We start from the raw sequence: 27,856 nt of genomic DNA on the forward strand, positions 1-27,856 counted from the left end.
AGAGGGACCAGAAACCGGAAGTGATACGAAAGCGGAGCCAAGTGTGTGGTGCTGCTGCCGCGTGAGGTGACCAAATCAGGTACGCCCGGGGCTCTTTTGGGGGTGCTGAGCAGGCGCTGGGGATCCGGCTAGAGACTGTCACCTCGCTCGCGGGCGAGGCTGATGCCGGGGAAGTAGCATTTAACATTTACCGGACCCAGGGTACCCCACCTTCCTGGTTCTTTCTCTTCCGGTCTCGCGTCTGACAGGCAGCCTGAGGACAGGCGGGACCCACAGGCGGGATATTCTCGGGTCTGAGGTCTCGATGTTCTGAACGTGTCAGAAGAGTGGAGCCAGCTTCGGTAGATTAAAACTTAGAATGAAAAAATGAGAGAAGTATGCAAAGAGGGGCTGGTCCGTTACTTAGCGCCCGTGTATACACCCATCAAGTGGGACCTGGTCTGAAAAAGTCTGAGGTCAACCCAGAGATGGGGGTGGGGGTGGAGGATTCATTAATTCAGCAAGTATGTATGCAGCGTGTACTGTGTACCAAGCCCTTTTTTAAAAGCAGAGGATACTACAGTGAAGAAAGCAAAAGCCCTTGCTTTCATCCTAGGGATTGGGGAGGTTCGGGCAAAAAATAATATAAAGAAGTAAAAAATAGGCTGTGTTGCATGAGTGTAGTGCCAAGGTAGTCATGTAAATATATGGAGGGAAGAGCATTGCAGGTAGAGATAACAGCAAGTGCAGAAGCCTTGAGGTGGGAATATCCTTAGTTTGTTTGAGGAACAGCAAGTACACCAGAGAGTGCAGAGGAAGATAGACGGGGGGAGATAGATCTTGATGAGCCACATAGGCCACTAAGGAATTTCGCTTTTACTGTAAATGAAATGGTGAACTGCGGGGCTCTGAGTAGAAGAGTGACATGATTATCAGACATTTGGGATGCTCCTATTCTGTGAGACTCAGAGCTGACTACTGGAATGTGCAGGTGAATTCTTAATCCTGTTTGGTCTATAAAGGTTCATAATCTAGTGGGGAAACATAGGCAGACCAGGCTAAATCAGATAGTTAGAGCCCCATGAAGACAGATGTATGTCATCTCCAAATCTCCAGCATGTACAGTTATGGCAGGTGCTTAGTAAATGTTGAATGACGGGATAATTAGCTGAGTAGCCTCAATGCCCAGCACAGGACCTGGAGGCTCAGAGAAATTTTTTTTTTTTAATGCCTTAAGTGAAAGTTTGCAGATCAAGTCAGTCCCTCATACAAAAACTTTATACACACCTTGCTATGTTCTCCTAGCTGCTCTTCCCCTAGTAAGACAGCACACTCCTCCTCTCCACCCTGTATTCACCGTGTCCATTCAACCAGCTCCTGTCCCCTGCTGGCTTCTCAGAGAAGATTTTTAATGAAGGAATAAAAGTGCTAAATTTGGTCATAGATATATGCCACATGAATTAAGTAGATCCGTGTTTTTTTTTTTTTTTAATTGTGCTTTAAGTGAAAATCTACAAATCAAGTTGGTCTCTCATACAAAAACTTAGATCCGTGTTTCTGTGATGCCCAATTTCACCTTTGCTTTTTGAGAATCCTTAGGTGGTAGCTTTCTATTCAGTATTGACTGAGCTTCCATTCTGTGCCAGGTTTTGTGCTGGTCACTGAGGATACAAATATAAAAAGAAAAGGTTAAAATCAATTAGCTTCTACCTTAAGAAGCTAGAAAAAGGACATATTGAACCCAAAGAAAGTAGAAAGAAGGAAATAAGAGCTGAAATCAGTTAAATAGAAAATAAACAACAGAGAAAAATAAGTGAAATCGATAGTTGATTCTTTGAAAAGAGTAACACAATTAATAAGCCTCAGCCTGGACAGATCAAGGAAAAACAAAGATAAACCATAGAGGGAGAGACACACACATATACACAAAGTACAAATATCAGGAATGAAATAGGTGACATCATTATAGATCCTACATGTTACCCGTTGCCACCGAGTTGATTCCAACTCATAGCAAACGTATAGGAGAGAGTAGAACTGTTTCCTAAGGGTTTCTAAGGAGCGGCTGGTGGCTTTTGGTTAGCAACTGAGCTCTTAACCACTGTGCCATCAGGGCTCCATAGATACTACAGACATTTAAAAAGATGATATTTGTGAATAGCTTTATGTCAAATTTGACAACTTAGATGAAATAGACAAACAGTGAAAAATATAGGTGCCTAAGTAATTCAGGTGGGAGAGGAAGAAAATCATGCTGAGCCTCCTCATATCCATACGGAGGAAAAAAATAGACCTTAACCCCTACTTCACACCATACACAAAAATAAATTTGAGATACATTATAGACCTAAACATAAAAACTAAAACTATAAATCTTCCAGAATAGAATAGAGGAGAATATCTTTGTGACTTTGGGGTAGGCACAGATTTCTTAGAGGACACAAAAAACATGAACCATAAAAGAAAAAAAGTTGTTAACTTAGACTTGATCAAAATTTAAAACTTCTATCCATCAAAAGACAATGTTAACGGAATGAATAGGCAAACCACAGACTGAGAGAAAATACTCTAAATTCATATATCTGGAAAAGAACTTGTATCCAGAATATATGACAAACTTCTACAACTCAATAATAAAAAGATAATTCAAAATGAGCAAAAGATTTGAACAGATACCTCACAAAGGAAGATAAATGATGAATGGCCAATAAACTGCATGGAAAAGTGCATGATATCATTAATAATCAAAAAAATGCAAATTAAAACCACAATGAGACTCCGCTATACAATGGCTAAGATTAAAAACCCTGACAACAAATGTTGGGGATGAATGTGGAGCATCTGAAATTCTCAAACATGGCTGGCGGCAGTGTGAAATGGTACAATTACTTTGGAAAACTAATGGCAGTTTCTTATAAGTTAACCGTACCTATCCTATGACGCAGCAATTCTACTCTAAGGCACTTAGCCAATAAAAAAAAAGCCAATAGATGGTGAAAACATATGTCCACAAAAACACTTGTATTGAGAATGTTCATAGCGGGTTTGTTCATCATAATACCAAACTAGAAAAAATCCAAATGTTCATCAACAGGAGAATAAATAAATTGTGAGATATATACACACACACACACATATATATACATACACATATTTTTGTACTTTAGGTGAAAGTTTACAGCTCAAGTTAGTTTCTCACAGAAAATTTTATACATGTATTGTCATGTGACACTAGTTGCAGTCCCTGCAATGTGACAGCACACTCCCACTTTCCACCCCGAGTTTCCTGTGTTCATCCAACCAGCTTCTGTCCTTTCCTGCCTTCTCATCCTGTCTCCGGACAGGAGCCACCCATTTGGTCACATGTATCTGCTTGAACTAAGATGCACACTCTTCACGAGTGTTATTTTATATTTTATAGTCCAGTCTAATCTTTGTCTGAAGAGTGGTCTTCGGGAATGGTTTTAGTTCTGGGTTAACATGGCGTCCGGGGGCCGTGGCTTTGGGGGTTCTTCCAGTCTCAGTCAGATCATTAAGTCTGGTCTTCTTTTGTGATTAGACACTTTTTTCCTGCTTTATCAGGGACTCTGTGTTGTGTTCCCCATCAGGGCGGTCATTGGTGGTAGGTGGGCACCATCCAGTTCTTCTGGTCTCAGCCTGATGGAGTCTCTGGTTTAACTGGCCCTTTTGTCTCTTCGGCTAATATTTTCCTTGTGTCTTTGGTATTCTTCATTCTCCTTTGCTACAAGTGGGTTGGGACCAATTGATGTATCTTAGATGGCTGCTTGCAAACTTTTAAGACCGCAGATGCCACTCATCAAAGTGGGATGCAGAACATTTTCTTAATAAACTTTGTTATGCCAACTGACCTAGATATCCCCCAGAACCGTGGTACCCAGACCCCAGCCCCAGCTACTCCGTCCCTCAAAGTGTTTGGGTGTGTTGAAGACACTCCTTAGCTTTTGGTTTAGTCTAGTTGTGCCGACTTCCTCTGTATTGTGTGTTGTCTTTTCCTTCACCCAAAATGATTCTTGTCTGCCATATAGTTAGTGAATTCCCTTTTCCTTCCCCTTCCACCCTCGTAACCATCAAAGAATGTTTTCTTCTGAGTTTCAACCTTTTCTTGAGTTCTTATGATAGTGATCTCATGCAGTATTTGTCCTTTTGCAACTGACTAATTTCACCCAGCATAATGCCCTCCAGATTCATCTACATTGTGAGATGTTTCGTGGATTCTTCATTGTTCTTTATCGTTGCGTAGTATTCCATTGTGTGTACGTACCATAATTTGTTTATCCATTTGTTTGTTGATGGGCACCCAAATTGTTGCCATCTTTTTGCTATTGTGAACAGCACTGCAGTGAACATGGGTATACATATATCTATTCATGCGACAGCTCTTATTTCTCTAGGATATATTCCAAGGAGTGGGATTGCTGGATCGTATGGTACTTCTGTTTCTAGCTTTTTAAGGAAGTACCAAATCAATTTCTAAAGTGGTTGTACCATTTTACATTCCTACCAGCAGTGCATAAGTGTTCCAGTCTCTCCACAACCTCTCCAGCACTTTTTGCTTTGTGTTTTTTGGATTAGTGCCAGCCTCGTTGGGGTGAGATGGTATATCATTGTAATTTTGATTTGCATTTCTCTAACAGCTAATAATCGTGAGCATTTCCTCATGTATCTGTTAGCCGCCCGAATGTCCTCTTTGGTAAAGTGTCTGATCATATCATTTGCCCATATTTTTAATTGGGTTATTTGTCTTTTTGTTGTTGAGGTGTTTCAGTGTCTTGTAGATTTTAGAGATTAGACCCTTGTTGGATATGTCGTAGCCAAAATTTTGTTCCCAGTCTGTTGGTTATCTTTTTACTCTTTTGGTGAAGTCTTTTGATGAGCATAGGTGTTTGATTTTTAGAAGCTCCCAGTTATCTAGTTTCTCTTCTTGTGATATATTCTTAAAATGGGATACTACTCAGCAATAAAAAGGGAACGAAGTACATCCAGCAACATATGTGAATCTCAAAAACATGTTGAAGGGGAAAAGCCAGATTCAAGAGAGTACATACTGTTTGAATCCATTTATATGAAGTTTTATAACAAGCAAAACTAACCTATGGTTATAAAATAATGGTTGTCTTTAGTAGTCAGTGGGGATAGGATAGAAATTGACCTGGAAAAAGTACAGAAGGAAGTGAACTTTCTGGGGTGATGGAAATGTTCTGTATCTTGATGGGAGTGTAGGTAACACAGGCTCTATGCATTTGTCAAAACTCATTGAACTGTACTCTTAAATTTTTTGCATTTTACTGTGTATAAATTATACCTAAAAAATCTTAAAGATAATAGCAACTAATTGAAAAATATAATAGGAGTGTAAAAATGGCATGACGGGGGCGTCTGACCTCCTCTAACTTCAGGAGGGGGAAGGAGAATCAAGATCAACAGCCCAAGGCTGATTCTTAGGAGGTGGAGGTTGGACATGCCTCCACCCTTCAACCTTCTTACTGATTCTGACACCAACTGTCCCTCCCATGGTACTCTCTACTCTGCTGGGTTTGATAATTTGTTGTAGTGGCCACACAAAACTCATAGACAGTACTCATGGTTATGGGTTTTGTTAGGGAAGTAACAGGTTACAATTCAGTTCGGGAACTCTCAGGATACAGTTCTTCAATTGGGGCAGCTTCTTCTTAGCAGTGCCTGCAGGCACGCCTCTGTCTGGCCACTGCTCAGGCAAGTGTCACAAAGCTTTTAGCTCTGCTGAGGGCATGGAGGCACCCCACTCCACCAGTAAGGTTCTGCCCAAAGGCTCTCAGCTCTTCTATTCTGTGAGTTGGTAAGCCTAGCTCCTTTGCCAAGTGCCCGGAGGCACCCCACTCCTCCAGGAAGCCTCCTACCTGAAGGTGTTCAGCTGTCTCATTTCATGAGTCAGTGAGCCTAGCTCTGATAAGTGCCTGGAGGCACTCCACTCTGGTAGCAAGCCTCCTGCCTGAAGGCTCTCAGCTTTCTCACGCTGTGGGCTGGCAGGCCACCGAGCTTTTCCTGCTAGTCTCTTGCCTGTCTCCTGTTTCTTCTGCCTCTGCTGCTGTCATCTCTATGCCTCTGCTTCCCACTGCCGCTGCTATCTCTCTCCATATCCAGTGTTATAGCTCTTTGTCTCTTGGACCTAGGACATTCTCAGCACAGGGACCCTGTATCCAAAGGACACAATCCATTCCTGGCTCTTCTTTCTTGGTGGCGGTGGTGCTGAGATCTTCTCTTCCGACCTCTGGGATGGCTCATTTTAAGCCTAACAAGATGGCAGAGCTGACCGATCCCCTTGTTAGGGTTCCATACACCTTATTTGCATGCTCCCACCCCCACATGAGTGCTGTGTACCTAATTTACATTATTAGCAAGCTGTCCAATCCCCTTGGTGGGCTGTAAGCACCTCATTTACATAATTCTACCCAGTCATTTGGTGGGAATTACAAAGTCTATGGCCAGAAGAGCCATGTTTAAGTAATTCACTGCACTACAAGGAAGGTAGTGTAAGTGATTTGAATTCTCATGTTTTATAGAGAGTCAATGAATTTCAAAGTTGGTAAGTGAAAAAGTGTAAGCATGTGATTTCAGGTTAGGTTGCCACTAGAGTTAGAAGCGTTAGAAGTGAGGATCGTTACTTTTCAGTATAAATAGCTCTTTTTACCACCTGCATATATCTTAATTATATTGGTTTATATTTTTAAAGATACACTTTTCCTAAAATAATGGTAGTGTGACTGAACTCAGAGGAGCAGGCATGGGCAGTGGTCATGCCACTCTTGGCGACACTTAAGAATAGACTAGAGCATTTCTGATTTCCATATTATTTCTTTCTCAGGAATTTTGAATACCACTTTGAGACTGTAATGTCATTTGTTATATGTATTGTAACATTGGTTCCCCATGTGTTTTTTACCTCAGCACTTCTGAGGGATGTTAAACATTTCCACTGGTAACTGTGGCTTTTTGCTGGAGTGATACTCAACTAAGTTGGAGGAGAGAATACATAATTTTAAAAGCCAATTCTGATGCATCACCAGCAACCTAGAAGAATTCTCTTGTCGTAGTTTTTGGCCAGCTCTTCATTCTCCCAGCATGTTTCTAGTACAGGAACTTGCACATAGTAGGTGCTCAATAAACATTTGCTAAAGTACTCATTTTGAAAATAAACTTTGAAATACAATAGCAGAGGTGACTTTTGCTATCTCTGACCCACCTTCATATCATAGAGTGCATTTCGAAGAACACTATAAATGGGTTGGTTAAGTGTCAGGAACTGCACTTGTCCTCTAAGAAGTGTATTTAGCTTCCTTACTACTAAATGTTTCTTTATCTGAATCATTTTTCTGGAAGGTACACATGTGTTTCTCAGTTCAATAAGTTTCGGTCAGTATTTTACACAAAATAACATTATTTGTCGTTTGAATATAGGGAGATACCTATGTATTTGAAATAATGTAATATCTCACAAAACCGTACCTTTTTCCAGTCTGGGTGATCAGGGCAGAGGAAGCACATGGACTGGAAATTGGAAGGGAGTGCTTGGAAAACAGAGTCACATGTGCCGCTGGGCCAAGAAGGCCTCCTGGAGGACGCAGGTGAAGATGGCGTTTCCGAAAGCTTCCAGCTTCTTCAGATTGACGTGGAATGTGAGAGCCGAGAGAGTGGGAGCCTGCCCACAGGCAGTGCAACCTGGTGCTCGGTGAGTGCAGTGCGCTGCTGGGCCGTGGGCTTTTGATGAGATCCCTGTTGTGAGAGTAGATACCAGTTATAAAAAGAGAAACTGGGAATGAGTTTTGTGTATCCCAAGTGATGAGTTTTATTATCTGGCTTAGGGTTTCAGTTCCATTTGAGTCATAAAACCAAAAACCAAACCTGTTGCCATTGAGTCGATTACTCATAGGGATCCTATAAGACACAGTAGAGCTGCCCCATAGGGTTTCCACAGAGTGGCTGGTGGATTCGAACTGCTGACCTTCTGGTTAGCAGCCATAGCTCTTAACCACTGTGCCACCAGGGCTCCTTTGAGTCATAGGAGAAGTAAATAAGAGATCAAGAGAAATTTTTTGTACATGTCAGAAGGGTCAGGAAATCTCAACTTTAAGCCCTGAATTAATCTTGACCTAGGGAAGGTCACATCTCTTTTTCTGGGGCTGTTTTTTTTCTAAATTCAATCTAGTCTGCATTTGTTTTTTAAGACTAATGTCCTTTTTCTCTCCTAACTTTAAAATAAATAATGAAGTAACTATTTCTAATATTCGTTTTCCTTTTTGGTGCTTATGAAGTTCTCAAACAATTTTGTTTTCTGGATAACGTAAGAAAAATGTGCAAAGGAAACAGAAACACTGGGAAAAGATAGTTGCAGCAAAGAAGAGCAAAAGAAAGCAAGAAAAAGAAAGAAGAAAAGCCAACCGTGCTGAAAATCCAGGTAACAATAAACCAGTTTACTGGTGTAATCATATCTATTTCTTAGCAAATTGGTGTCCTAGAAGAGTAGGAAAATATTTAAGTAAAAACGAACATCTGGAAGATATGGCCCATTGTCCTATTTGGTGAGAATGTAGTATCAAAGAAGGCAAAATTTAAGGCTGCCTTCATAAGCTGTCTAGTTGACGGCACTGGGTGGGGTTTTAGTGAACATAGAAGGAATGATACCAACAACTGCTAACATTATTCAGTGGTATGTGTTAGGTTCAATGCTAAGAATTTTGCTTGGATTACTCCAGGGAGTAGATACTGTTATCACCCCCATATTGTCGGTAAAGAGACTGAGAGGCTCAGCGAGATTAGGTAGCATGCCCAAGGTCATATAGTTAATGAGAACTAGGATTGAATCCCAGCAGTCAGCTCCAGAGCCTACTCTGGTATACCTAAATCTAGTGAGTGCGTACCTTGTACAAGTTCCAAGTTTCTCTTTATATGCAAAAAGTACTCACCTGGCTGGAGAGAGGTTTCTTTCTTTTTTTTTTATATATAATTTTTATTGTGCTTTAAGTGAAAGTTTACAAATCAAGTCAGTCTCTCACACAAAAACTTATATACACCTTGCTACATACTCCCAGTTACTCTCCCCCTAATGAGACAGCCCGCTCCCTCCCTCCACTCTCTCTTTTTGTGTCCATTTCGCCAGCTTCTAACCCCCTCCACCTTCTCATCTCCCCTCCAAGGAGGAGATGCCAATATAGTCTCAAGTGTCCACCTGATCCAAGAAGCTCACTCCTCACCAGCATCCCTCTCCAACCCATTGTCCAGTTTAATCCATGTCTGAAGAATTGGCTTTGGGAATGGTTCCTGTCTTGGGCCAACAGAAGGTCTGCAGGCCATGACCACCGGGGTCCTTCTAGTCTCAGTCAGACCATTAAGTCTGGTCTTTTTATGAGAATTTGGGGTCTACATCCCACTGTTCTCCTCTTCCCTCGGGGGTTCTCTGTTGTGTTCCCTGTCAGGGCAGTCATCGGTTGTAGCCGGGTACCATCTAGTTCTTCTGGTCTCAGGTTGATGTAGTCTCTGGTTCATGTGGCCCTTTCTGTCTCTTGGCCTCGTAATTACCTTGTGTCCTTGATGTTCTTCATTCTCCTTTGCTCCAGGTGGGTTGAGACCAGTTGATGCATCTTAGATGGCTGCTTGCTAGTGTTTAAGATCCCAGACGCCACTCTTCAAAGTGAGATATAGAATGTTTTCTTAATAGATTTTATTATGCCAATTGACTTAGATGTCCCCTGAAACCATGGTCCCCAAACCCCTGCCCCTTGCTATACTGGCCTTTGAAGCTTTCAGTTTATTCAGGAAACTTCTTTGCTTTTGGTTTAGTCCAGTTGTGCTGACCTCCCCTGTATTGTGTGTTGTCTTTACCTTCACCTAAAGTAGTTCCTATCTACTATCTAATTAGTGAATGCCCCCTCACACCCTCCCTCCCTCCCCACTCTCTTTGACCACAAAAGAATCCTTTTTTCTCAGTTTAAACTATTTCTCAAGTTCTTATAATAGTGGTCTTATACAATATTTGTCCTTTTGCAACTGACGAATTTCACTCAGCATGATGCCTTCCAGGTTCCTCCATGTTATGAAATGATTCACAGATTCATCACTGTTCTTTATCGATGTGTAGTATTCCATTGTGTGAATATACCATAATTTATTTATCCATTAATCTGTTGATGGGCACCTTGGTTGCTTCTATCTTTTTGCTATTGTAAACAGAGCTGCAATGAACATGGGTGTGCATATATCTGTTCGTGTAAAGGCTCTTATTTCTCTAGGATATATTCCAAGGAGTGGGATTGCTGGATCCTATGGTAGTTCTATTTCTAGCTTTTTAAGGAAGCGCCAAATCGATTTCCAAAGTGGTTGTACCATTTTACACTCCCACCAGCAGTGTATAAGTGTTCCAGTCTCTCCACAGTCTGGAGAGAGGTTTCTTACTGAATATTATTTTTTTCCACTTTTATTCCTTTCTTGTATTTCCATTTTAGGCATCTGCCCCCAGCACAGCAAACGTTTTCTGAAAGCCTTAACCAGAGAGAGACTTTTGGAAGCCAAACACACAGGACCAAGACTCTGTATTGATTTGAGTATGACGGACCACATGTCTAAGAAGGTAGAACATCCACTGAGCCCCAAATTCCAGCTTACAGGAGGGAGGGAGGCTCAGAAAGGAGCAACTTTCACGAAGAGCATGATCAGCTCCAGCTTCTGTGGCTTTGCAGTAAACCAGCAAGTGTTTGGTTTTCTGCAGTGGGCTTCTGAGTTCTGAGATGGCTGCTGTAAAGAATCTGAAAGAGAATAGACATCCTCCAGTTCAGTTAGCAAATTTTTACCTTATCATTCTGGTTTGAGCCTAATACCTTTCCCTGTCTGTCTGTGGTGTCTGCACTCTGGATAAACTCTTTCAGGTTCAATTCTCCAGAGACTAAACCTTGGGTCTCCTGCCAAGTAGAGGGTTACGTGCCAGGTTGTTTGAACGTTACCTGGTGGTAACATTACATACCTGCAATGTATGTAAATTGAATAGAGCTTTCTGTTTTCCATTGTTGTATTTGCTACTGTTTACATGCTTTTCAGAGAAGCTGGCAAAACCGCAGATGTGGAGTTATTACATGGAGCCTCTACCTATAGCTCTCTGAGAAGTCAACTAGGAATTCTCTACTTTTTATGTTAATTGTGATATCAGATTAAATCAAACTCAAAAGCCTTTTTCTCCTCCCTCCACTGAACTAAATCAGGCTAGATTGTGAAACCACCTTTGTAGAAGGATGATGTCTCTGAAGTCACGGTGGACTGAGGGAAAAGGTACCAAGTTTATCTCATGGAATATAGAAATCTCTATATAGTAATCTAACCTCTTTGTAAAAATTTAAGTAGTAAGGATCACTTGGTAAGATTTTAGACAAATGTTAAAATAACAATTTCAAAATCATATTAGAAATTGTGGGAAGCAGCAGAACAGCAAGGCCAGAATGAGGCAGAATTTCCGGCTTTTCCATTAACTCACTCTTTCTGGGCTGTTACCGTCACCTGAATTCTCAGCTGTAAGGTGCGGTGCCGTAGGCGGTCCCATGTGCTCACACATCCATGTACTGGTTTAAAGGGGGCCAGCCCAGTTCATGGGTTCATGAGAAGCATTCAGCGAACTTGCTGAGCAACCATTTGTTGATAATGAGTGTAGAGTGAGTTGGCACATTTTTACCTTTTGTCCTTATTTCGTTGAAGGAGTTAAGTAGACTGGCAGGACAGATCCGAAGGTTGTATGGTTCAAATAAAAAAGCTGACAAGCCATTTTGGATCTGCCTTGCTGGATTCTCAAGAGACAGTCCCCTGTATGAAGAGTGTTTGAGGATGAACGATGGCTTTTCTAGTTACGTGGTAAGTCTCAAAAGTGGTTGTGGGGTAGTAATAAATTTTTTACTTTTTCACGTTTTAATGTAAAAACCAAAAAAAAAAAACAAAACAAAACAAACCCAGTGCCGTCGAGTCGATTCTGACTCATAGCGACCCTATAGGACAGAGTAGAACTGCCCCCATAGAGTTTCCAAGGAGCGCCTGGCGGATTTGAACTGCTGACCCTTTGGTTAGCAGCCGTAGCACTTAACCTCTACGCCACCAGGGTTTCCTTTAATGTAAAAAGATATCAATTATATGCTTTCACTTTTGCAATCTGAAAAATTCAGAACTTCTCATCAGTTGCTACATTTAAAAATTTTTTCTCATCTTTCTCCTGCAGTGGCAGACCAATATTACCAATATCTAGGAGTGTATTTTTATGTCTTGTATACTGTATGTAGTAGGAGCCCTGGTGGCACAATGATTAAGCACTAGGCTGCTACCGAAAAGGTTGGCAGTTCAAACCCACCCAGCAACTTTGCGGGAGAAAGACCGGGCCATCTGCTCGCGTAAAGATTACAGCCTAGGAAGCCCTGTAGGGCAATTCTTCTCTGTCACGTGGGATTGCTGTGAACTGGAGTCAACTTGACACCACCTAACAACAACAAAAACCTGTATGCCAGACTGTGTACTCCAGGAATGAAGTTTTGGGGAAATGCCATGACTCCTTTCTTGTTTTCAGTAGTGCAAAATTGGAGAACTTGAATTTTGGGGGAAAGGAGAGGATCCTTTTGGAAATGATGTGGATTTAAGATGAGTTTTAGGGAGAAGTTGTTCTGAGTGACCATATCCAGCTTGATTGGAAGGCAGGATGCCGGGTTCTAAGTTGAGCTCTTATGCAAGTGGTGTGGTTTAACCTCTCTGATCCTCAATGTCTTTATCCATATGATGGTAGAAGTGGAGTACTAAAGTACCCTTCAGCACGTTCCCTAGGATCTCATAGATGTCGTGGTAGATGTCAGGTGAGAATTTAGATCAATTCCTAAGATACGTCGGTAAAAACACCCTGTGTGTTGTCATCATATAGCTTAGACTGAGCAGTCATGGCCTTCTCTAGGGCGGCCCATGGAGGCGAGGAGTGTGAAGAGTGCACCTTTTGGTACTGCACAGTTAGTTGTGGTTGCTGCTGCCATCTTAACAGTTCTGTAGTGCACCCATTTCCTGCTTTACTTCCCTGTACTTCTTTTTATGATTCCTGTACACAGCCAGACAGACCCACAGGGCCACAAAGTCCCTTTGCTTTGTTGTCTTTGTGCCTTGTTGGGGCTATCCCCTCCGCTGATAGTGCTTCTCCCTTTCGTAAGGGTCAATTTGATCTTTTTACAGAAACCCAGTTCCAGCATTCCATTTGCCAAAAGGTCCTCCCCAGTTTTGTTACTCCCTCTCCTGCAGCCTTGGGGCATGTTCTCTGTGCCTCTGTTAGGGCCCTATATCCCTTTCTGTCTCATTTCTTTCTCGACTAAGTACTTGCTGAGCAGTGGCTGTCATACTTGTGGCCCTTTGGTGTCTCTAGAGCCATGCCTGATAGAAGCTAGATGTTCATTAAGTAGTTGTTGCGTTGTACGTTGTGTCTTAACCTGGTTCCCACTACGCTGGATTATTTGTATTTTTCAGCTAGACATAACGGAAGAAGACTGCTTTAGTTTATTTCCTCTGAAAACCCTTGTGTACCTGACTCCTGACTCTGAACACGGTGCGTACTTTATTACATGGATTTGTTTAACACATCGTTGTTAGCCCTTTGTTTCTTTACTCCCTGTGGCCAAATTTGTTAAAGACACCCAAGGAGTAATCAAAAAAAAAGGGAACGAGTATTAACTGCCCAACTCCTGGGCAGATACTGCACTGGGTGTTTTGCATATGTCCTGCCATGTGCACACAGTGGCACAAATTGAGGGTCTCCATCCTCAGCTGGACCTTCCACTTTGCCTGGTGATCCTTTCCAGTTTCCTTTGTCAGCTCCCCCGTCTACCCTTCCTCTGTCAATGTTTATATATATATATATGCACACATATATATACTTTTTTATATATGTATATGTTTATATATATTTTTTACTATAAGCTCATCCATTTTACATAATTTTGAAGTTTATTGGTATTAAGTTGATCATAGCATTCTCTTCAATTATTTCATGCTTCTCTGTATCTTTAATTTTGTCTCCTTCCTCAATCCTAATTTTGATTTGGGTCTGATAACTTTTTTTTCTTAATTAGATATGCCAAAGGTTTGTCAATTTCGTTGGTTTTTTCAGAGATTTAACTTTAAAGATAGTAGACTTTAGAGTCTACTATCTTTTTGTATTTCATTTGTACTTTCTTTGGAATTAGAAATTATAAAACAAATTTTATCTAAATGGCTTTTATTTTTTCATTAGCTCTTGAAGATGTTGATGTAAACAAAATTTACATTCTTGGTGGACTTGTGGATGAAAGCATTCAGAAGGTGAGTATACCATTTAGGCTCGACAGCCGTATTTTGAAAAGTGGTGCTTACTTTTAGAGGCACCCGCCCAGTCATAATCTTACCCAAAGGGCTTAAGAACTCAGAGGGAACAGGAAGAAGACGACTTTTCTCCCTAGATTGGCCCTCCCACCTGTGGTGTTCCCTCTCTCCTCATCAGCAATGTCAGCAATCCTAGGCCTAATAGAATCAAGAGTCAAGAATTGGAGTCTGAGTGTTTGGTAATGGCATAAATAATCGTCATTGAGCTTCTTTCTTCCCTCCCCTCTTCAGTTCTGCAAGGATAATCCAGGCCTTAACCCAAGAAGCATTGACTCAGTATTCTTATCAGCTGTTTGTTCTTTGTGAGAGGATAGTTTGCTCTCCTCAGGCCAACTTCCCTGCTGACATAAGTCTTTTCCTATAACCTCACGCTTAGTGGTGATGACCAGATTTCTTTTGAATTGTAGTTTTATTGAAATAATTGGAGTGTCAATGGAATTTTAAGCTATGTTTCTTTTATACAAAGAGTTGTTGAGATAATTTTATTTACTAACCTATTTTGCATGCCTATGATATAATAGTTAAAGTATACAAAAGGGAGGAGAGTGAGAAGTCCCCCAGTCTCCCTTCCCAGAGGCAACCACTGTTAAATTTTCTCTTTGTGTCCTTGAGATATTCTGTGGTCATACAAGTATAAATTGTGGGTATATTTTATATATGTATATAGTAAGTGGCAGAGCCAGGATTTGAACCCAAGTAGTATGGCTCCGGAGGCAGTGCTCTTAACCATTGCATTAAAATGCCTTGTATGCCTTCAAAATCCCTTCCAAGCCTCACTTTGTTAATTATCCCAGTAATCTAAGCCTTTCCCTTTAATCATGAAATCTTAGAAACGTAGAAATCTTTCCAGTGCTTTTTACAAGTTAGCAAATGTAATGTCAACTTCAATTCATGACTCAGGGCCATCTTCTAAATGGCACCAGTTACTGTACTCTGACCCTGAATGGTCACGATTGTTTGACCTTAAGTTTTTGTGACCCCTTTTTCCAGTTTTCAGAGCCCTTCCTTTTAATTGGGCTGTTTGCTCTCACATCTTAATGTTGCCTTGTTGCCAGTGGTATGCCTATCTTAAATCCTGTCTCCTTTTTCTCTAACTTGCTGCTAACAATTGGCTAAAAAACCCAAGACATCCAGAGTTGGGTCTCCATGCTCTGGGTTAGGGCCAGAGGTGCTTTCCTCTGATTGGTTAGACTGCTTGGATTTTGTGATGCAGTCTGTGGCTGTTGAGGTGCCTTTGCTTATTTCCTGCTTGGATGTGATGCGGTAGTGGATAAGTGACCCCCAAATAAGTGAGGTGTTGCTGCACAAGCCATTTTTTACTTGGGACAAGTAAATATGCTTCATTATCCACAGTTTCTTCCATTCAGCCACATGCCACTTATTTTTAGTATGTTTTATCCTTTAATTATGATTAACAGATGGAAATTGGAGTGATGGTAAATGGGGATTCTCACTATTTGCTATGTGTATTACAATGAGAATATGAAAACAATACTAATTTATTATTTTTATAAAAAGAAAAATACTTAACTGTGGTTTACAGAAGGTGACATTTCAAAAGGCCCGAGAACACTCTGTCCAGACAGCCCGCTTGCCAATCCAGGAATATATGATCAGGCGCCAGAACGGAAGAAACTATCACTCAGAGATACTGGCCCTCAATCAAGGTATGCTCACATGGCCCACGCCTAACAGGTGTTAGTTCTGGTGCTGCCTCTTCACGTTGTGTGTACGTGTAAGTGGCCCCTGACTCAGTCTTCCCTCTGACTGATGTGCTTGGGCTTTATTGTGTGCACCTTGTGGCACGCATACTGGCCACTCAGAGGCATTCTTCATTTTTTTCCTGACTCCCAGCTATGTTAAAGACAGTTGAAATTGTCCCTGTAGCCTAGAATGCCATACCTTCAGCCCCTTGGAGGACATCTTGGCTGGCTCCCCATCCTCTCTCGAGCCAGGTCAGCGTCCCTCCTTTCTGTTCCAGTTGTAGTGCACGTTTCTTTCTGTGGCATCATTGTCCATTCACTGGCCTGTCCCTCTCAGTGTAGGCTGAGGTCCTTGAGGGCAGGCAGAGCTGTGTCTTTGTTTGCGTCTGTCTGCCCAGGACCTGGCACCATGTGTGGTGCAGATTATGTTTGTTGAATGAAATATTCCAGAACAATCTTTTCCTCATTAGTCATTTACTAGTGCTCTCTTTCCTCTCTGTGGTCACTGTGTTCTCTGTTTACCCTCTAACAGTTTTTGATATCCTGTCCACTTACTTTGAGACTCGAAATTGGCCTGAAGCACTGAAGAAAGGCGTTTCTTCTGGAAAAGGCTATGTTCTTCAGAATTCAGTGGACTGATGGACAGCCTAAGACTGTAGTTGCAGGAAGCAAAGTGCTGGAGGTGGAAGAATATATTTTTGTGGTGAGGGGAAGCCCCTAGTGCCTAGATGGTACCTCCTCCCTGCTGGGGGACCAACTAGCCATACTGCCTCACTCTACTAATACTTTTTTGGACCCTTGTATTACGTAAGAAGTAGCATTTTGTGACATTTGCTTGGACTTCGAGCCAGAAAACGTGGGTCCAAATCCCAGCTCCACCACTTTAGTAGCTTTGGGACACTGAGGCTCTAGCCTTAGTTTTTTTCCTCCAGCCTCAATTTTCTTAAATGAGAAGTGGGAATAATATTACCTACCTTTCAGAGTTTTGAGACTTAGTGTGTGGTGTCCTCAGCAAGTGGTCACTGTTACATAATGTTCTAGCATGGAAAAGGGTGGACATTTGATATATTATACATTAATATTGGATTGATTTTATTTTCAATTCTGACCTTTCCCAACCTATCTAATAAATCCATAGAACAAAATTAGGTCTGTGATAGCAACTGCCTTTTGCAGTTTCTGCATAAGCAAACCAGAGGCAGTAGGGTTTGGGGAATTTTCATTTCCCCAGTGATTCCATTTGTAATATTTGCTAACATCTGTTGAACACGTACTATGTTCCAGAGACTATGCTAAGGATTTTGTATTATTTTATTATCCCAACAACCCCATGAGGAAGGTACTATGTCATTATGTTTCCCGTTTTTTTACAGATGAGAAAATAAGGCTCACTATTTATTATGCATATTGCAGTGAGAATGTATGCATGTATTATTTTTATAAAAAGAAAAATATTTAACTGTGGTTTACAGAAGATGACATTTCAGAAGGCCTGAAACTTGGTTAGGGTCCCTCACTAGCAAGTGGTGGAGACTGGATTTTAAACTTACACAGTCTAATTCCTTAGTCCCTAGGACAGAAGGGAAGCTGCTCAGCCAGGCCCCAGGGCTCAAGTAAAATACCCAGGACAAGCTCATCCACAATAAGGGTGGTTCACAGACTATAGTGGGAGGCTTGTTGAAAGTGAAAACTCCTACCTTTCCCTGCCTCCTTTCAGTTGGTCTAAAGTGGAGTCCAGAAATTTGTTTGGTATTTTCCCCAGTGATTTTGATACAGCTGGTCTGGGGACCATATTTTGAGAACCCCTATTGTACACTGCATTTGGGTACATGCTGCTCCTACTTCAGCCTGCTCTTTCCTTCCCTCATGTCTATGGCTACAGTAAAAATGATTTCCCATATAGATCATCACTGGAGTCTTGATCCATCTAGCAGTTAAAAGGAGACTTGAAAATATGAATGGCCCTCATTAAGAGATACTAGAGAGGCCTTGAGAGAGCTTTCTGAGACTGGTTGGTCTGAGTTGGCCCCCTCAAGGGTAGGTTAGAGACATACCCCAGTATGGCCTTTGGAGAAACCAGGTTCTGTCACGGTATTCACTTCTGGACATGTATCTTACAAGAAGCCATTTTGTGTTCTGTAATTCAAGTAGAGAGAAGTAGCCACAGCCATGGCCCCTGTGTAATATCAAACTGCCTGTTAGTGAAGGTTACTCTAGAGCAGGGTGGTAAGTAGGTTTTGTTAGCCCTCCATCTTCAACTGGTAACTGAGCAGTAAGCAGTTATAAGGCCTCACATCAAATCCTAACACGAGTTCCCAGTCATCCATTCATATGCCATCAGTGTTATAGAGACTTTCACCTTATTACCACCTGAGAGCCCTTGCCTTAGTGGGGAGCATGACTTATTGTAATGCAGAGATAGTTTCTTCCTCTCCACTCCCACCCTGTCTCCAACTCTGTCAAATCCCTCTGTGTATCAAGTCCCAGCCCCTGGATGGCCTGCCTCAGTTTATTCTTCTTCTCACTACGCTTGTTTCCACTCATTACAACTGAGATCATCCAGAACTCCGTTTACCAGAAGACCAGAGGTTAGCTCTTCCCAACCTGCTTTTCTCCTGAGGCTTTGAGCCAGTCCAGCATCTCACATCACAGCTGGTTAGAGTGTTATGTCCAGCCTTTTTTCTTCCTGATACAGTTCCTATTTTTCCTGGAACCCTGATTTACTCATAATTCCAAATCCACCTTTTTCTGCTTAAACAGATAGTAATTTTTGTCAGCACTCTATGTACCGAAACAGTGCGTGTATGTTTACACATACACATACCAAAGAGAATAGAACATCTGTTAAGTATTTACATGTTTTGTTTCAAGTGCCACCTTTGATTTATAATGGCTGACCAAAGTAAAATCTTTGGAATCAGTGCCAGGGTTCAGTGGGAAAAGGTGCCATGACCAAAGAGCAGGGGCAGAAGTGGCAGTGGCACAAATACACCTTTATTTGAAATCTTAGATCTTCGCTAGGATTGTAAGCTACCACAGCCCTGATGGAGTAGTGATTAAGAGCTAAGGCTGCTAACTAAAAAGTCAGCAGTTTAAGTTCACCAGCCATTACTTGGAAACCCTGTGGGGCAGTTCTGCTCTGTCCTCTAGAGTTGCTGTGAGTTGGAATTGACTTGACAGCAGCGGGTTTGGTTTTGGTTTTAATGTCACGGATCACATTTTATGCTCTTTTGTATCTCCCATAGAGCCTAGCTCATAGGAAGTGCCCAGATGTATTTTGATTAGGTAAATAAGTTTATATAACAGGGAATTAGCCCTAAAACTGCATGGCTTTAGATGTGTTATCTTTTATACATTTATCCATTTGCGAAAGACCAAGACTTTAGAGTTTAAATAATTGTACCATCACGAGTTTAATTTTCACTAAACCGACATAAAGTTGTGTGACTTTTTCCTTCTCTGACCATCATGTTTTTTCCTCCATTCACTAAAATACTGTACATGTGCTTTGCGGGGTCAGCCTGCCCTGATCTGTCCCTACTTAGAGCTCCCACAACCCTCTGTTCCTTCCTGTGGCTCTTCGCCTGTTCTCCCTTGAGTATGAGCCTATGAATGTCTTCCTGTCCTTCTGAGCCTTGTACAAACTAGATTCTTCATATATATTTGTTGAGTGATTAACATATCAAACTGAAAGCTAAAAACACAGTATTGATAAAATCCTAACTTGAAATTAACCAGAAAACACATTGCATTTTGGCACATGAGCATATTATGACACAAATCTGAGATTCCCTTTTTTGTATCCTATTTATAGTTGCCTGTTACTCATGCTATTTTGTGTTAGTAAACTCTATAAATTAACGTGCTGGCCAACTGGACTAAACCAAAAGCAAAGAAGTTTCCTGAATAAACTGAACACTTCGAAGGCTAGTGTAGCAGGGGTGGGGGTTTGGGGACCATGGTTTCAGGGGACATCTAAGTCAATTGGCATAACAAAATCTATTAAGAAAACATTCTGCATCCCAGTTTGGAGAGTGGCATTGGGAGTCTTAAACGCTAGTAAGTGGCCGTCTAAGATGCATCAATTGTTCTCAACCCACCTGGAGCAAAGGAGGATGAAGAACACCAAAGACACAAGGTAATTACGAGCCCAAGAGATGGAAAGGGCCACATAAACCAGAGACTACATCAGCCTGAGACCAGAAGAACTAGATGGTGCCTGGCTACAACCGATGACTGCCCTGACAGGGAACACAATAGAGAACCCCTGAGGGAACAGGAGAACAGTGGGATGCAGACCTCAAATTCTCGTAAAAAGACCAGACTTAATGGTCTGACTGAGACTAGAAGGACTCCAGAGGTCATGGTCCCCAGACCTTCTGTTAGCCCAAGACAGGAACCATTCCCAAAGCCAACTCTTCGGACAGGGATTGGACTGGACTATGGGATAGAAAATGATACTGGTGAGGAGTGAGCTCCTTGGATCAAGTAGACACATGAGACTATGTGGGCAGCAAAAGAGATAAGTCTGCAAAAGAGATAAGATGGCAGAGGGTGTCAGAAGCTGGCTGAATGGACATGAAAATAGAGAGTGGAGGGAAGGAGTGTGCTGTCTTATTAGAGGGAGAGCAACTAGGAGTATATACCCAAAAAGGAGTATATAGCAAGGTGTTTTTAAGTTTGTATGAGAGACTGACTTGGTTTGTAAACTTTCACTTAAAGCACAATAAAAAATTTTTTTTTTAATGTGCTGGCAAATTAAAAAATTTATTCTATACCACAAAAGAATCAAGATGTTAATTCTCTGTTCCATTCCCTCCCTTACACAATTTAATCCCTCAAGAGCTATGATAACTTGATCAATGCTATCAGTGACTTTTTATTCATTTAAAAACAGATCAGACTAGATGGGAGACAAGAACTATATTAGGTGAAGGGAAAGACAACACACAATACAGGAGAGGTCAGCACAACTGGACGAAACCAAAAGCAAAGACATTTCCTCGATAAAACTGAATGCTTCAAAGGCCAGAGTAGCAGGGGCAGGGATCTGGGGACCATGGTTTCAGGGGACATCTAGGTCAATTGGCATAATAAAATCTATTAAGGAAATATTCCGCATCCCACTTTGGAGAGTGGCGTCTGGGGTCTTAAACGCTAGCAAGTGGCCATCTAAGATGCATCAATTTGTCGCAACGCACCTGGAGCAAAGGCGAATGAAAAACACCAAACATGCATGGTAATTATGAGCCCAGGAGTCAGAAAGAGCCACATAAACCAGAAACTACATCAGCCTGAGACCAGAACTAGATGGTGCCTGGCTACAACCGATGACTGCCCTGACAGGGAACACAACAGAGAATCCCTGAGGAAGCAGGAGAGCAGTGGGATGCAGACCTCAAATTCTCGTAAAAGGACCAGACTTAATGGTCTGACTGAGACTAGAAGGACTCTGGAGGTCATGGTCCCCAGACCTTCTGTTAGCCCAAGACAGGAACCATTCCCAAAGCCAACTCTTCAGACAGGGATTGGACTGGACTACAAGATAAAAAATGATACTGGTGAGGAGTGAGCTTGGCTCAAGTAGACACACGAGCCTGTGTGGGCAGCCCCTGTCTGGAGGGAAGATGAGAAGGCAGAGGTGGGGATAGAAGCTTCCTGAATGGACACAGAGAATACAGGTGGAGAGGAGTGTGCTGACTCATTAGAGAGCAACTAGGAGTACATAGCAAGGTGTATATAAATTTTTGTGTGAGAGACTGACTTGATGTATAAACTTTCACTTAAAGCACAGTAAAAACAGATCAGTTGGCGTATGTATACTCTGATTTATATAGAACACATCTTTAGGAACACATAAAGCTTCTTGGTCTTTATCAACATATTGATTGAGTTCTATAATCTCTGTTCCAAAGGAACTTCTAGATAAGCTTCAGGGTCCACAGCACTTCTCATATGTTCAGAGAAGCCTGTGACCCCTGAACCACTGACCTGGATCATTTGCCAATTTTCACCTTCACTCATAAAGTCTGCATAAAATATCAAATAGCATGAAAGAATTTCCTCTCCAACTCAATCACTAGCCTTTCCTTTTTTTTTCCCAAAATCTAGGCAGGTAGGTTTTTGTTTGGCTTCTAGATAATGATTTTAGCAAAATAAGATTTGGCCAGACTTGGATTCAGAGATCCTCATGATTGCGGATCATATAACAACAGAAAAGTGGTTATGCCCAAAATATCCTCTAACATCAGAATAAAATATTATGTAACTATTGAATCTTTATAGGAAGCATTAAAAGAGTGTATTAAACATTGTATGAAGTGGACAAAATATATTACAAAGTAGTATATAAACATAAATCATTTAATTTGGAAAGAAACATATATACCCATATGGTAGGTAAGAAAGTAGACAAACTGTGCCTCAGTTTCTTCAGTTAGGAGGATGTCTTCTGCAGAGCTAATAGGCAAATGAGTAAATCCAAACAAAGCACTTGGAACAATACTTGGCACATAGTAAACACATGGTGATTGTTAGCTATTAAATACTCACTGAATAATGAGATTACGGGGGGGTCTTGTTTGCTTTTTCATACTTGTCGACATAGCCTGAATTTTCTTTGGTGGCCATGTTTACTGTTATTATCAGAAAAGTTACTTTAATGCTGACTTCCACTTTATGATCAAAGCTGAACTCTAGCAAAACCAAGGGAGATAACACCTAATAATAAATACACCATGATATAACTTTTTAATAAATTTATTGTAAAGAAAAAAGCATCATTATTTTATAATGATTTTCTCACAACAGCATGTGTAACAACCAGTAACTTTTTTATAAAAAAGTATTTTAGAATTCTAATCAGACAATATGTATAATCATGTTGCCTTCTGAAGATATGGTGGGGAGAGGTTCGCCTGAAAAAAATTTTCCCAGGAAATCCATAGTCCCTTGGCTCAAACGACTCATATAACATCCGTATCTGTCAGCTTTCTGCCAATCTAGAGAAGATTTGTTTTCTTTGATCTGTTGTCATGTGTTCACAAGCTTCCAAAATGTTTGCCAAAATTAAAGTCTGCTGAATTGTTTTTGCCTTAACCCATATTCTTCCGTTCATTCCAAATACTATCTCCAGTGGATAGAGTTTTCCCACTTCCTGTATGATTTCACAGTCCGGAGCTAGAAGCCTGGTGAGGAAGAGGAAGAAAATGAAATTCTGATAAAGTGGTAGGTTGTGTCCTGATTCTCCTTTAGAAGGACTCCTTTTCTGGGTAGTTCTTCACAGTTACTTAAAGCCCCACCAACATTATTCCAGGAACTAAAGGAGGTAACTACATTCACTGCCCCTCTTCTAGAAGCTTTACACTTACGAATATATCAGAGGTCACATGGTGGACCATCCCCTACAAAGAAATCAAACTTCCTGTGTCATCCGTGAACTTTAAAAATATATATATATAATTCTGCTCCTAAATTGTCAGAACACCTTAATTCTAGATTCTAGAACCTAAACTTTTTTATTACCTACAATGCTAAAAAGAACACTTTAAGCTTATTTCCTGATCATGTTTTTAAGTGATACCCAGGTATTAAATTCAGTCTTGGAGAGGAATATTGGCTCTTTCAAACCACAAGGATGCTGCTTGGTTCAAAACATGCTTCTCTAATGTCCCAAACTAAGTCTCCCAAATCTACAGAATATGTAGCAAGAAGAGGCATACAGGAGAGGTCTGAACTTCAGTGGCTCTAGGCCTTTTAATATGGCACAGCTTTGGGTAGGTAAAGGTCTGAACACCTAAGAGAATATGCCTTAGTGGGAGCTATTAAATCTACCAGGAAACAATGGCAGGAGCCTTCTGTGAATATTTGCACAAGGTGCAGGATCGCAACCACTCCACTTGCATTTGACCACTATCATGAGAGAAATTTGGTGATTTAATTTTGTTCAATTCTAAATTGTACCTATATCCAAATGATTTAGAAGTGGGGGGGAGGCCAGTTTTTCACATTTGGCCTGAGTATATTAAAGCTACCGACTGTAACTGAAAGGTTGGCAGTCTGAAACCACCAGTGGCTCCACTGAAGAAAGATCTGGCAGCCTGCTATCACAGAGATTTACAACCTTGGAAACCCTATGAGATCACTAAGTTGGAATCGACTCAGTGGCAGTGGGTTTTATCAGCTACAGGGAACAGGACTTCTGGGAGAGAAAACACACATAGGGCAGAGGAAGAACCGGAGGCATGGAGTATCAGCCCAGGCCCCACACCCACACCAGAAACTATACAGCTAAGTACATCTGAATATGAAACATTCACGTTAGTGTATTCAAATTAAGAGGGGATGGGACTAAATTCATGACTTACAAACTGCTAAAAAGGATACTGATTTTTAGCTTTGAGGAGAAATTTAGACTTTGCTAAGTAGAATCCAAATCCTAAAGATTGGCCAGCTTTCCAGTAAGACATAATTGTAAAAGGAGACAGGCAAGCCAGCAGGCATCAGAACTTACTTTCTAATTAAGCCCAAAGTCACTTTAAAAAGCAGACCGTCCTGTCCAATCACGCCCATTCCATTGGCTCGTCCACAGCTGTCAATACAGACCATCTCTGGTTCCATATCTTTATTAGCAACCAGAAACTGGCCATAGATGAGATCTCCAACCTACAATAATCAAAAAAACAGCTCATTTCATCTCAGAAACCATCCTACAGGTCCTGCCATTGGTTCTTTCCCACACACAGGCAGCAATGGCAGCTACCTACAGTTCTGTGGCTAATGGACTGACTATACTTGAGGATCCAGTCACTTTGGAATTGAGTCTTAAAAGAAGACAGTATTAACACATGTACCTTCACCCTTTAAAACACCAGGAAATCCCCAAACGGGAGCAATGCCAAGGCCAGACAACATACTCTGGGATTCCACTGTTCCTTATGTTAGCCGCTAGCTACATGTGCCTATTTAGACTTACATTTAAATTTAATAAATTTAGTTAATTAAAATATAATTCAGTTCCTCAGTTGCATTAGCCACATTTCAGTCCTTGATAACTACATGTGGCCAGTGGCTGTCAGTGAAGGTACAGAACATTAGCATCATCACAGAAAGTTCTATTAGGATTCCAGAAGGTTTATGGCTAGAGGAAGGAATTCCTGGCATGCTCAAGCAAAATAGCTGGAGCAACGATAAGCCACTGATATTTCTCCATGTAAGGTTTACTTAAAAATCTCATGCAGTGGAACTTCAAAATGATAATACTGAGGAAAGACAGTGAACTTGTTCTGTTTGCTCAACAAAACACTGACTCTGAGAACTACAGATGAACAAAACATTTGCTACCCTTCAGAAACATTTGGTCTTTGGGGGCAGTTAGGATGTACATATGAACAAAAACTTCATTCAAACCGGAATCCAGTAAGTGCTAGAACAAAGTTAAAGTGATTCAAGATTGGAGATGGCTTTACAGAGGTATCTGGTGTTTGGCTGGGTTTTGAAGAATGAGCATGTCCCACAGATAAAGCCTGAGCGGAGGTACAAGGGACAGAGGGCACAGCATCAGCAAAGGTACAAGGGCAGGAAATTATGGGTTTAGTGGTGCTATCAAATACTCTGGTGTGGCTCAAGCATGGCTGTATGCAAGATATAATTATGGATGAGGCAAGACCCCTGGGGTGTCATGCCAAGGAATTCTTTAGGCTTTGAAGAACATTCATGTTTTGAGAAAGGGAGTATGTAAGGATGTCAGCTCTGAAAAGCCTAGATGGAAGGATGAGAGTGTGGAGGCAGGGATGTTAATGAGGTCACTGACCAAGGCCAGTTAAGGGTAGCAAGGCCTGAACTCGCAAAGTTGAGATAAAGGGGGTAGACATGAAGATCAGAGAAACAATAAAGCAACTGAGAACATGCGAGGAGTTAGAAGGGGCAAAGAAACCACTCAACTTCTGGTTTGGATGGACAGAGGGCAGTATGGCTACACCGTGAGATGCCTGTCCCAGGGCCTACAACCAGGATGGATGGATGGCTGATACGGCAATTTGTGCCACTTGTCCATTCTCCCTCTCTGAGCCTATTGCTGACTACCTTGGTCAATGCCCGTGATACTGGAGATAACAGATAAAACCTTTCAATGCAGTAGAGATGTAACATTCCAAGAACAAATGTTGCAAACATAAAACACATATGTAGTCTAGTTCAAGAGCTGAAGCACCTGAAGGAACTCTTGGAAGCCTGAGAGATCATCCTATAAAACTAGGAAAAGTGGTCACGCTTTGGCAACAGTTCAGTAGCCTTCTGGATATTTTTGTATTCTAGATAATGGGTTTATTTTTTTTATACTTTTGAAACCAAAGGCCCCCATCATTACCTGCACGTTTGGTCTGTTTCTTTTAGTTGCACCTTCAAATGCCAAGTAAGATAAAGAAGCTGGCTCACTCCCTCCAACGTCAACTTTGAATATATCTCCAGATTTAGCTGTCACTATGCCAATCACATGGTCTCCTTTCACTGGGACATACTACAAAAGAAAACATGAAAGAACAGCCACAAATTAAATTTTTTCCAGCAAGTCCTTAGTGTTTACTTTGTTATGATTATCATTAAAATGTTTAGAAAATATTTTGCAATTCAAGTTATTTATAGAAACTTTACAACAAACTTTATCACATACCACTTTCAGTAAATGAAAACCAGTCACATCATATTCTCTCAAGCTTGCAGCTTCTAAAAGTCTGTTAATTGGTGCCAGTATGCCATACCTGAATACCATCTTCAGCACCCTTACCAGAAAGTCTCCGGCTTCTGCTTGCACTTACATCCAGTGGCACAGGGTTCCTTACTACCAAAGAAGCCCAATCCATTGTTCGACAATTCTGCCTACGAGAAAGTTCTCACTTATTCTGAGAGAAATTTAACTCCTGATGATATCCACTCATCAAGCCTGATTCTGTCCTCTGGGGCCTCAAAGAACAAGTGTGTCGCTCCCTGACCTTTGGGGTTTTGAAGACAATGGCCATATGTCACAGTCCTTATCTCCCTTATATGCTAAGGTTTCCACACGCCTTTCTCCCCTGATCGCCCTTCTTTGGCCACGTTCCTGTTGCTCACGGTCCCTCAAAGGAGATGGGAAGGTGGGCACAATCTCAAAATGACAGACGGTGTTTCAGGGTCCCCTCCTTTTTCTCTTCCAGGAAGTTCCCCAGGATAGGGATACCACTCTCGCTGGATAGGGATATCACTCCGGAGCCCCAGCTCACCCGCTTCTGCTGTGAGTCCACCCAGTAAACGCCGCCGCCGCCGCCGCCGGGCTCCTTGTGACGTAGGCGGCCGCACTTGGTGACCAGCAGACGGTCCCCAGAGCGCCGCAAGCCCGGGCCGCACACTACGCGCACCCGCGAACGCGCCCCGGGGTTGAGGCGCAGCAGTCGTTCCCCAGCACCGCCAGGGCCTTCTGCGTCCTCCTGCTCCGGCAGCAGCAGCTCCTCACCCGGGAGCACCACCTGACCTAACACTGTGCGCGCCGCCCGGGCCTTACTGCCCGCGAGGGATTCGGACGCAATAGCCGCAGCTTCACCCATACCAGGCGCCACCAAACACCAATTCCGGCACCGTGCTTCCACTTCCGGCTCTGCGCCCAATCGCCAGCCCGCTCAGCACTTTCCGTTTCCGGCGCTACGGGTCAGTGGGAGTGGTTCCTACGTCTGTGAAGCCAAATCGCCGTGAGCCGGCGGATACCCCCAAGGTGGTTGTGGTTCCTCCTGGTCAGT

At 41.9% G+C, this 27,856-nt stretch overlaps 2 protein-coding genes across 3 annotated transcripts; one reads left to right on the forward strand and one right to left on the reverse strand.

Annotated features, from left to right (window-relative positions):
• TRMT10B (tRNA methyltransferase 10B) lies at nucleotides 1-22,907 on the forward strand. Of its 2 annotated transcripts, none has more exons than XM_049895830.1 (9): nucleotides 1-79; nucleotides 7,493-7,705; nucleotides 8,323-8,431; nucleotides 10,476-10,600; nucleotides 11,713-11,865; nucleotides 13,498-13,576; nucleotides 14,261-14,328; nucleotides 15,932-16,055; nucleotides 16,624-22,907. In XM_049895830.1, the coding sequence occupies exons 2-9, from the start codon at nucleotides 7,520-7,522 to the stop codon at nucleotides 16,728-16,730; spliced, it is 951 nt and encodes a 316-aa protein (XP_049751787.1). In that variant the 5' UTR covers nucleotides 1-79; nucleotides 7,493-7,519; the 3' UTR covers nucleotides 16,731-22,907. The 2 variants fall into 2 exon arrangements, with proteins under 2 accessions (XP_049751787.1, XP_049751788.1); XM_049895831.1 differs by lacking the exon at nucleotides 1-79 and adding an exon at nucleotides 6,979-7,126.
• EXOSC3 (exosome component 3) lies at nucleotides 22,896-27,731 on the reverse strand. The gene is made up of 4 exons (XM_049895832.1): nucleotides 27,347-27,731; nucleotides 26,458-26,607; nucleotides 24,604-24,755; nucleotides 22,896-23,278 (listed from the first exon to the last, which is right to left on the reverse strand). The coding sequence occupies exons 1-4, from the start codon at nucleotides 27,665-27,667 to the stop codon at nucleotides 23,077-23,079; spliced, it is 825 nt and encodes a 274-aa protein (XP_049751789.1). The 5' UTR covers nucleotides 27,668-27,731; the 3' UTR covers nucleotides 22,896-23,076.
• Nucleotides 27,732-27,856: the final 125 nt, after the last annotated feature.

The sequence above is a fragment of the Elephas maximus genome, chromosome 9, assembly GCF_024166365.1.
Source record: "Elephas maximus indicus isolate mEleMax1 chromosome 9, mEleMax1 primary haplotype, whole genome shotgun sequence".
NCBI classification, from domain to species: Eukaryota; Metazoa; Chordata; class Mammalia; order Proboscidea; family Elephantidae; genus Elephas; species Elephas maximus.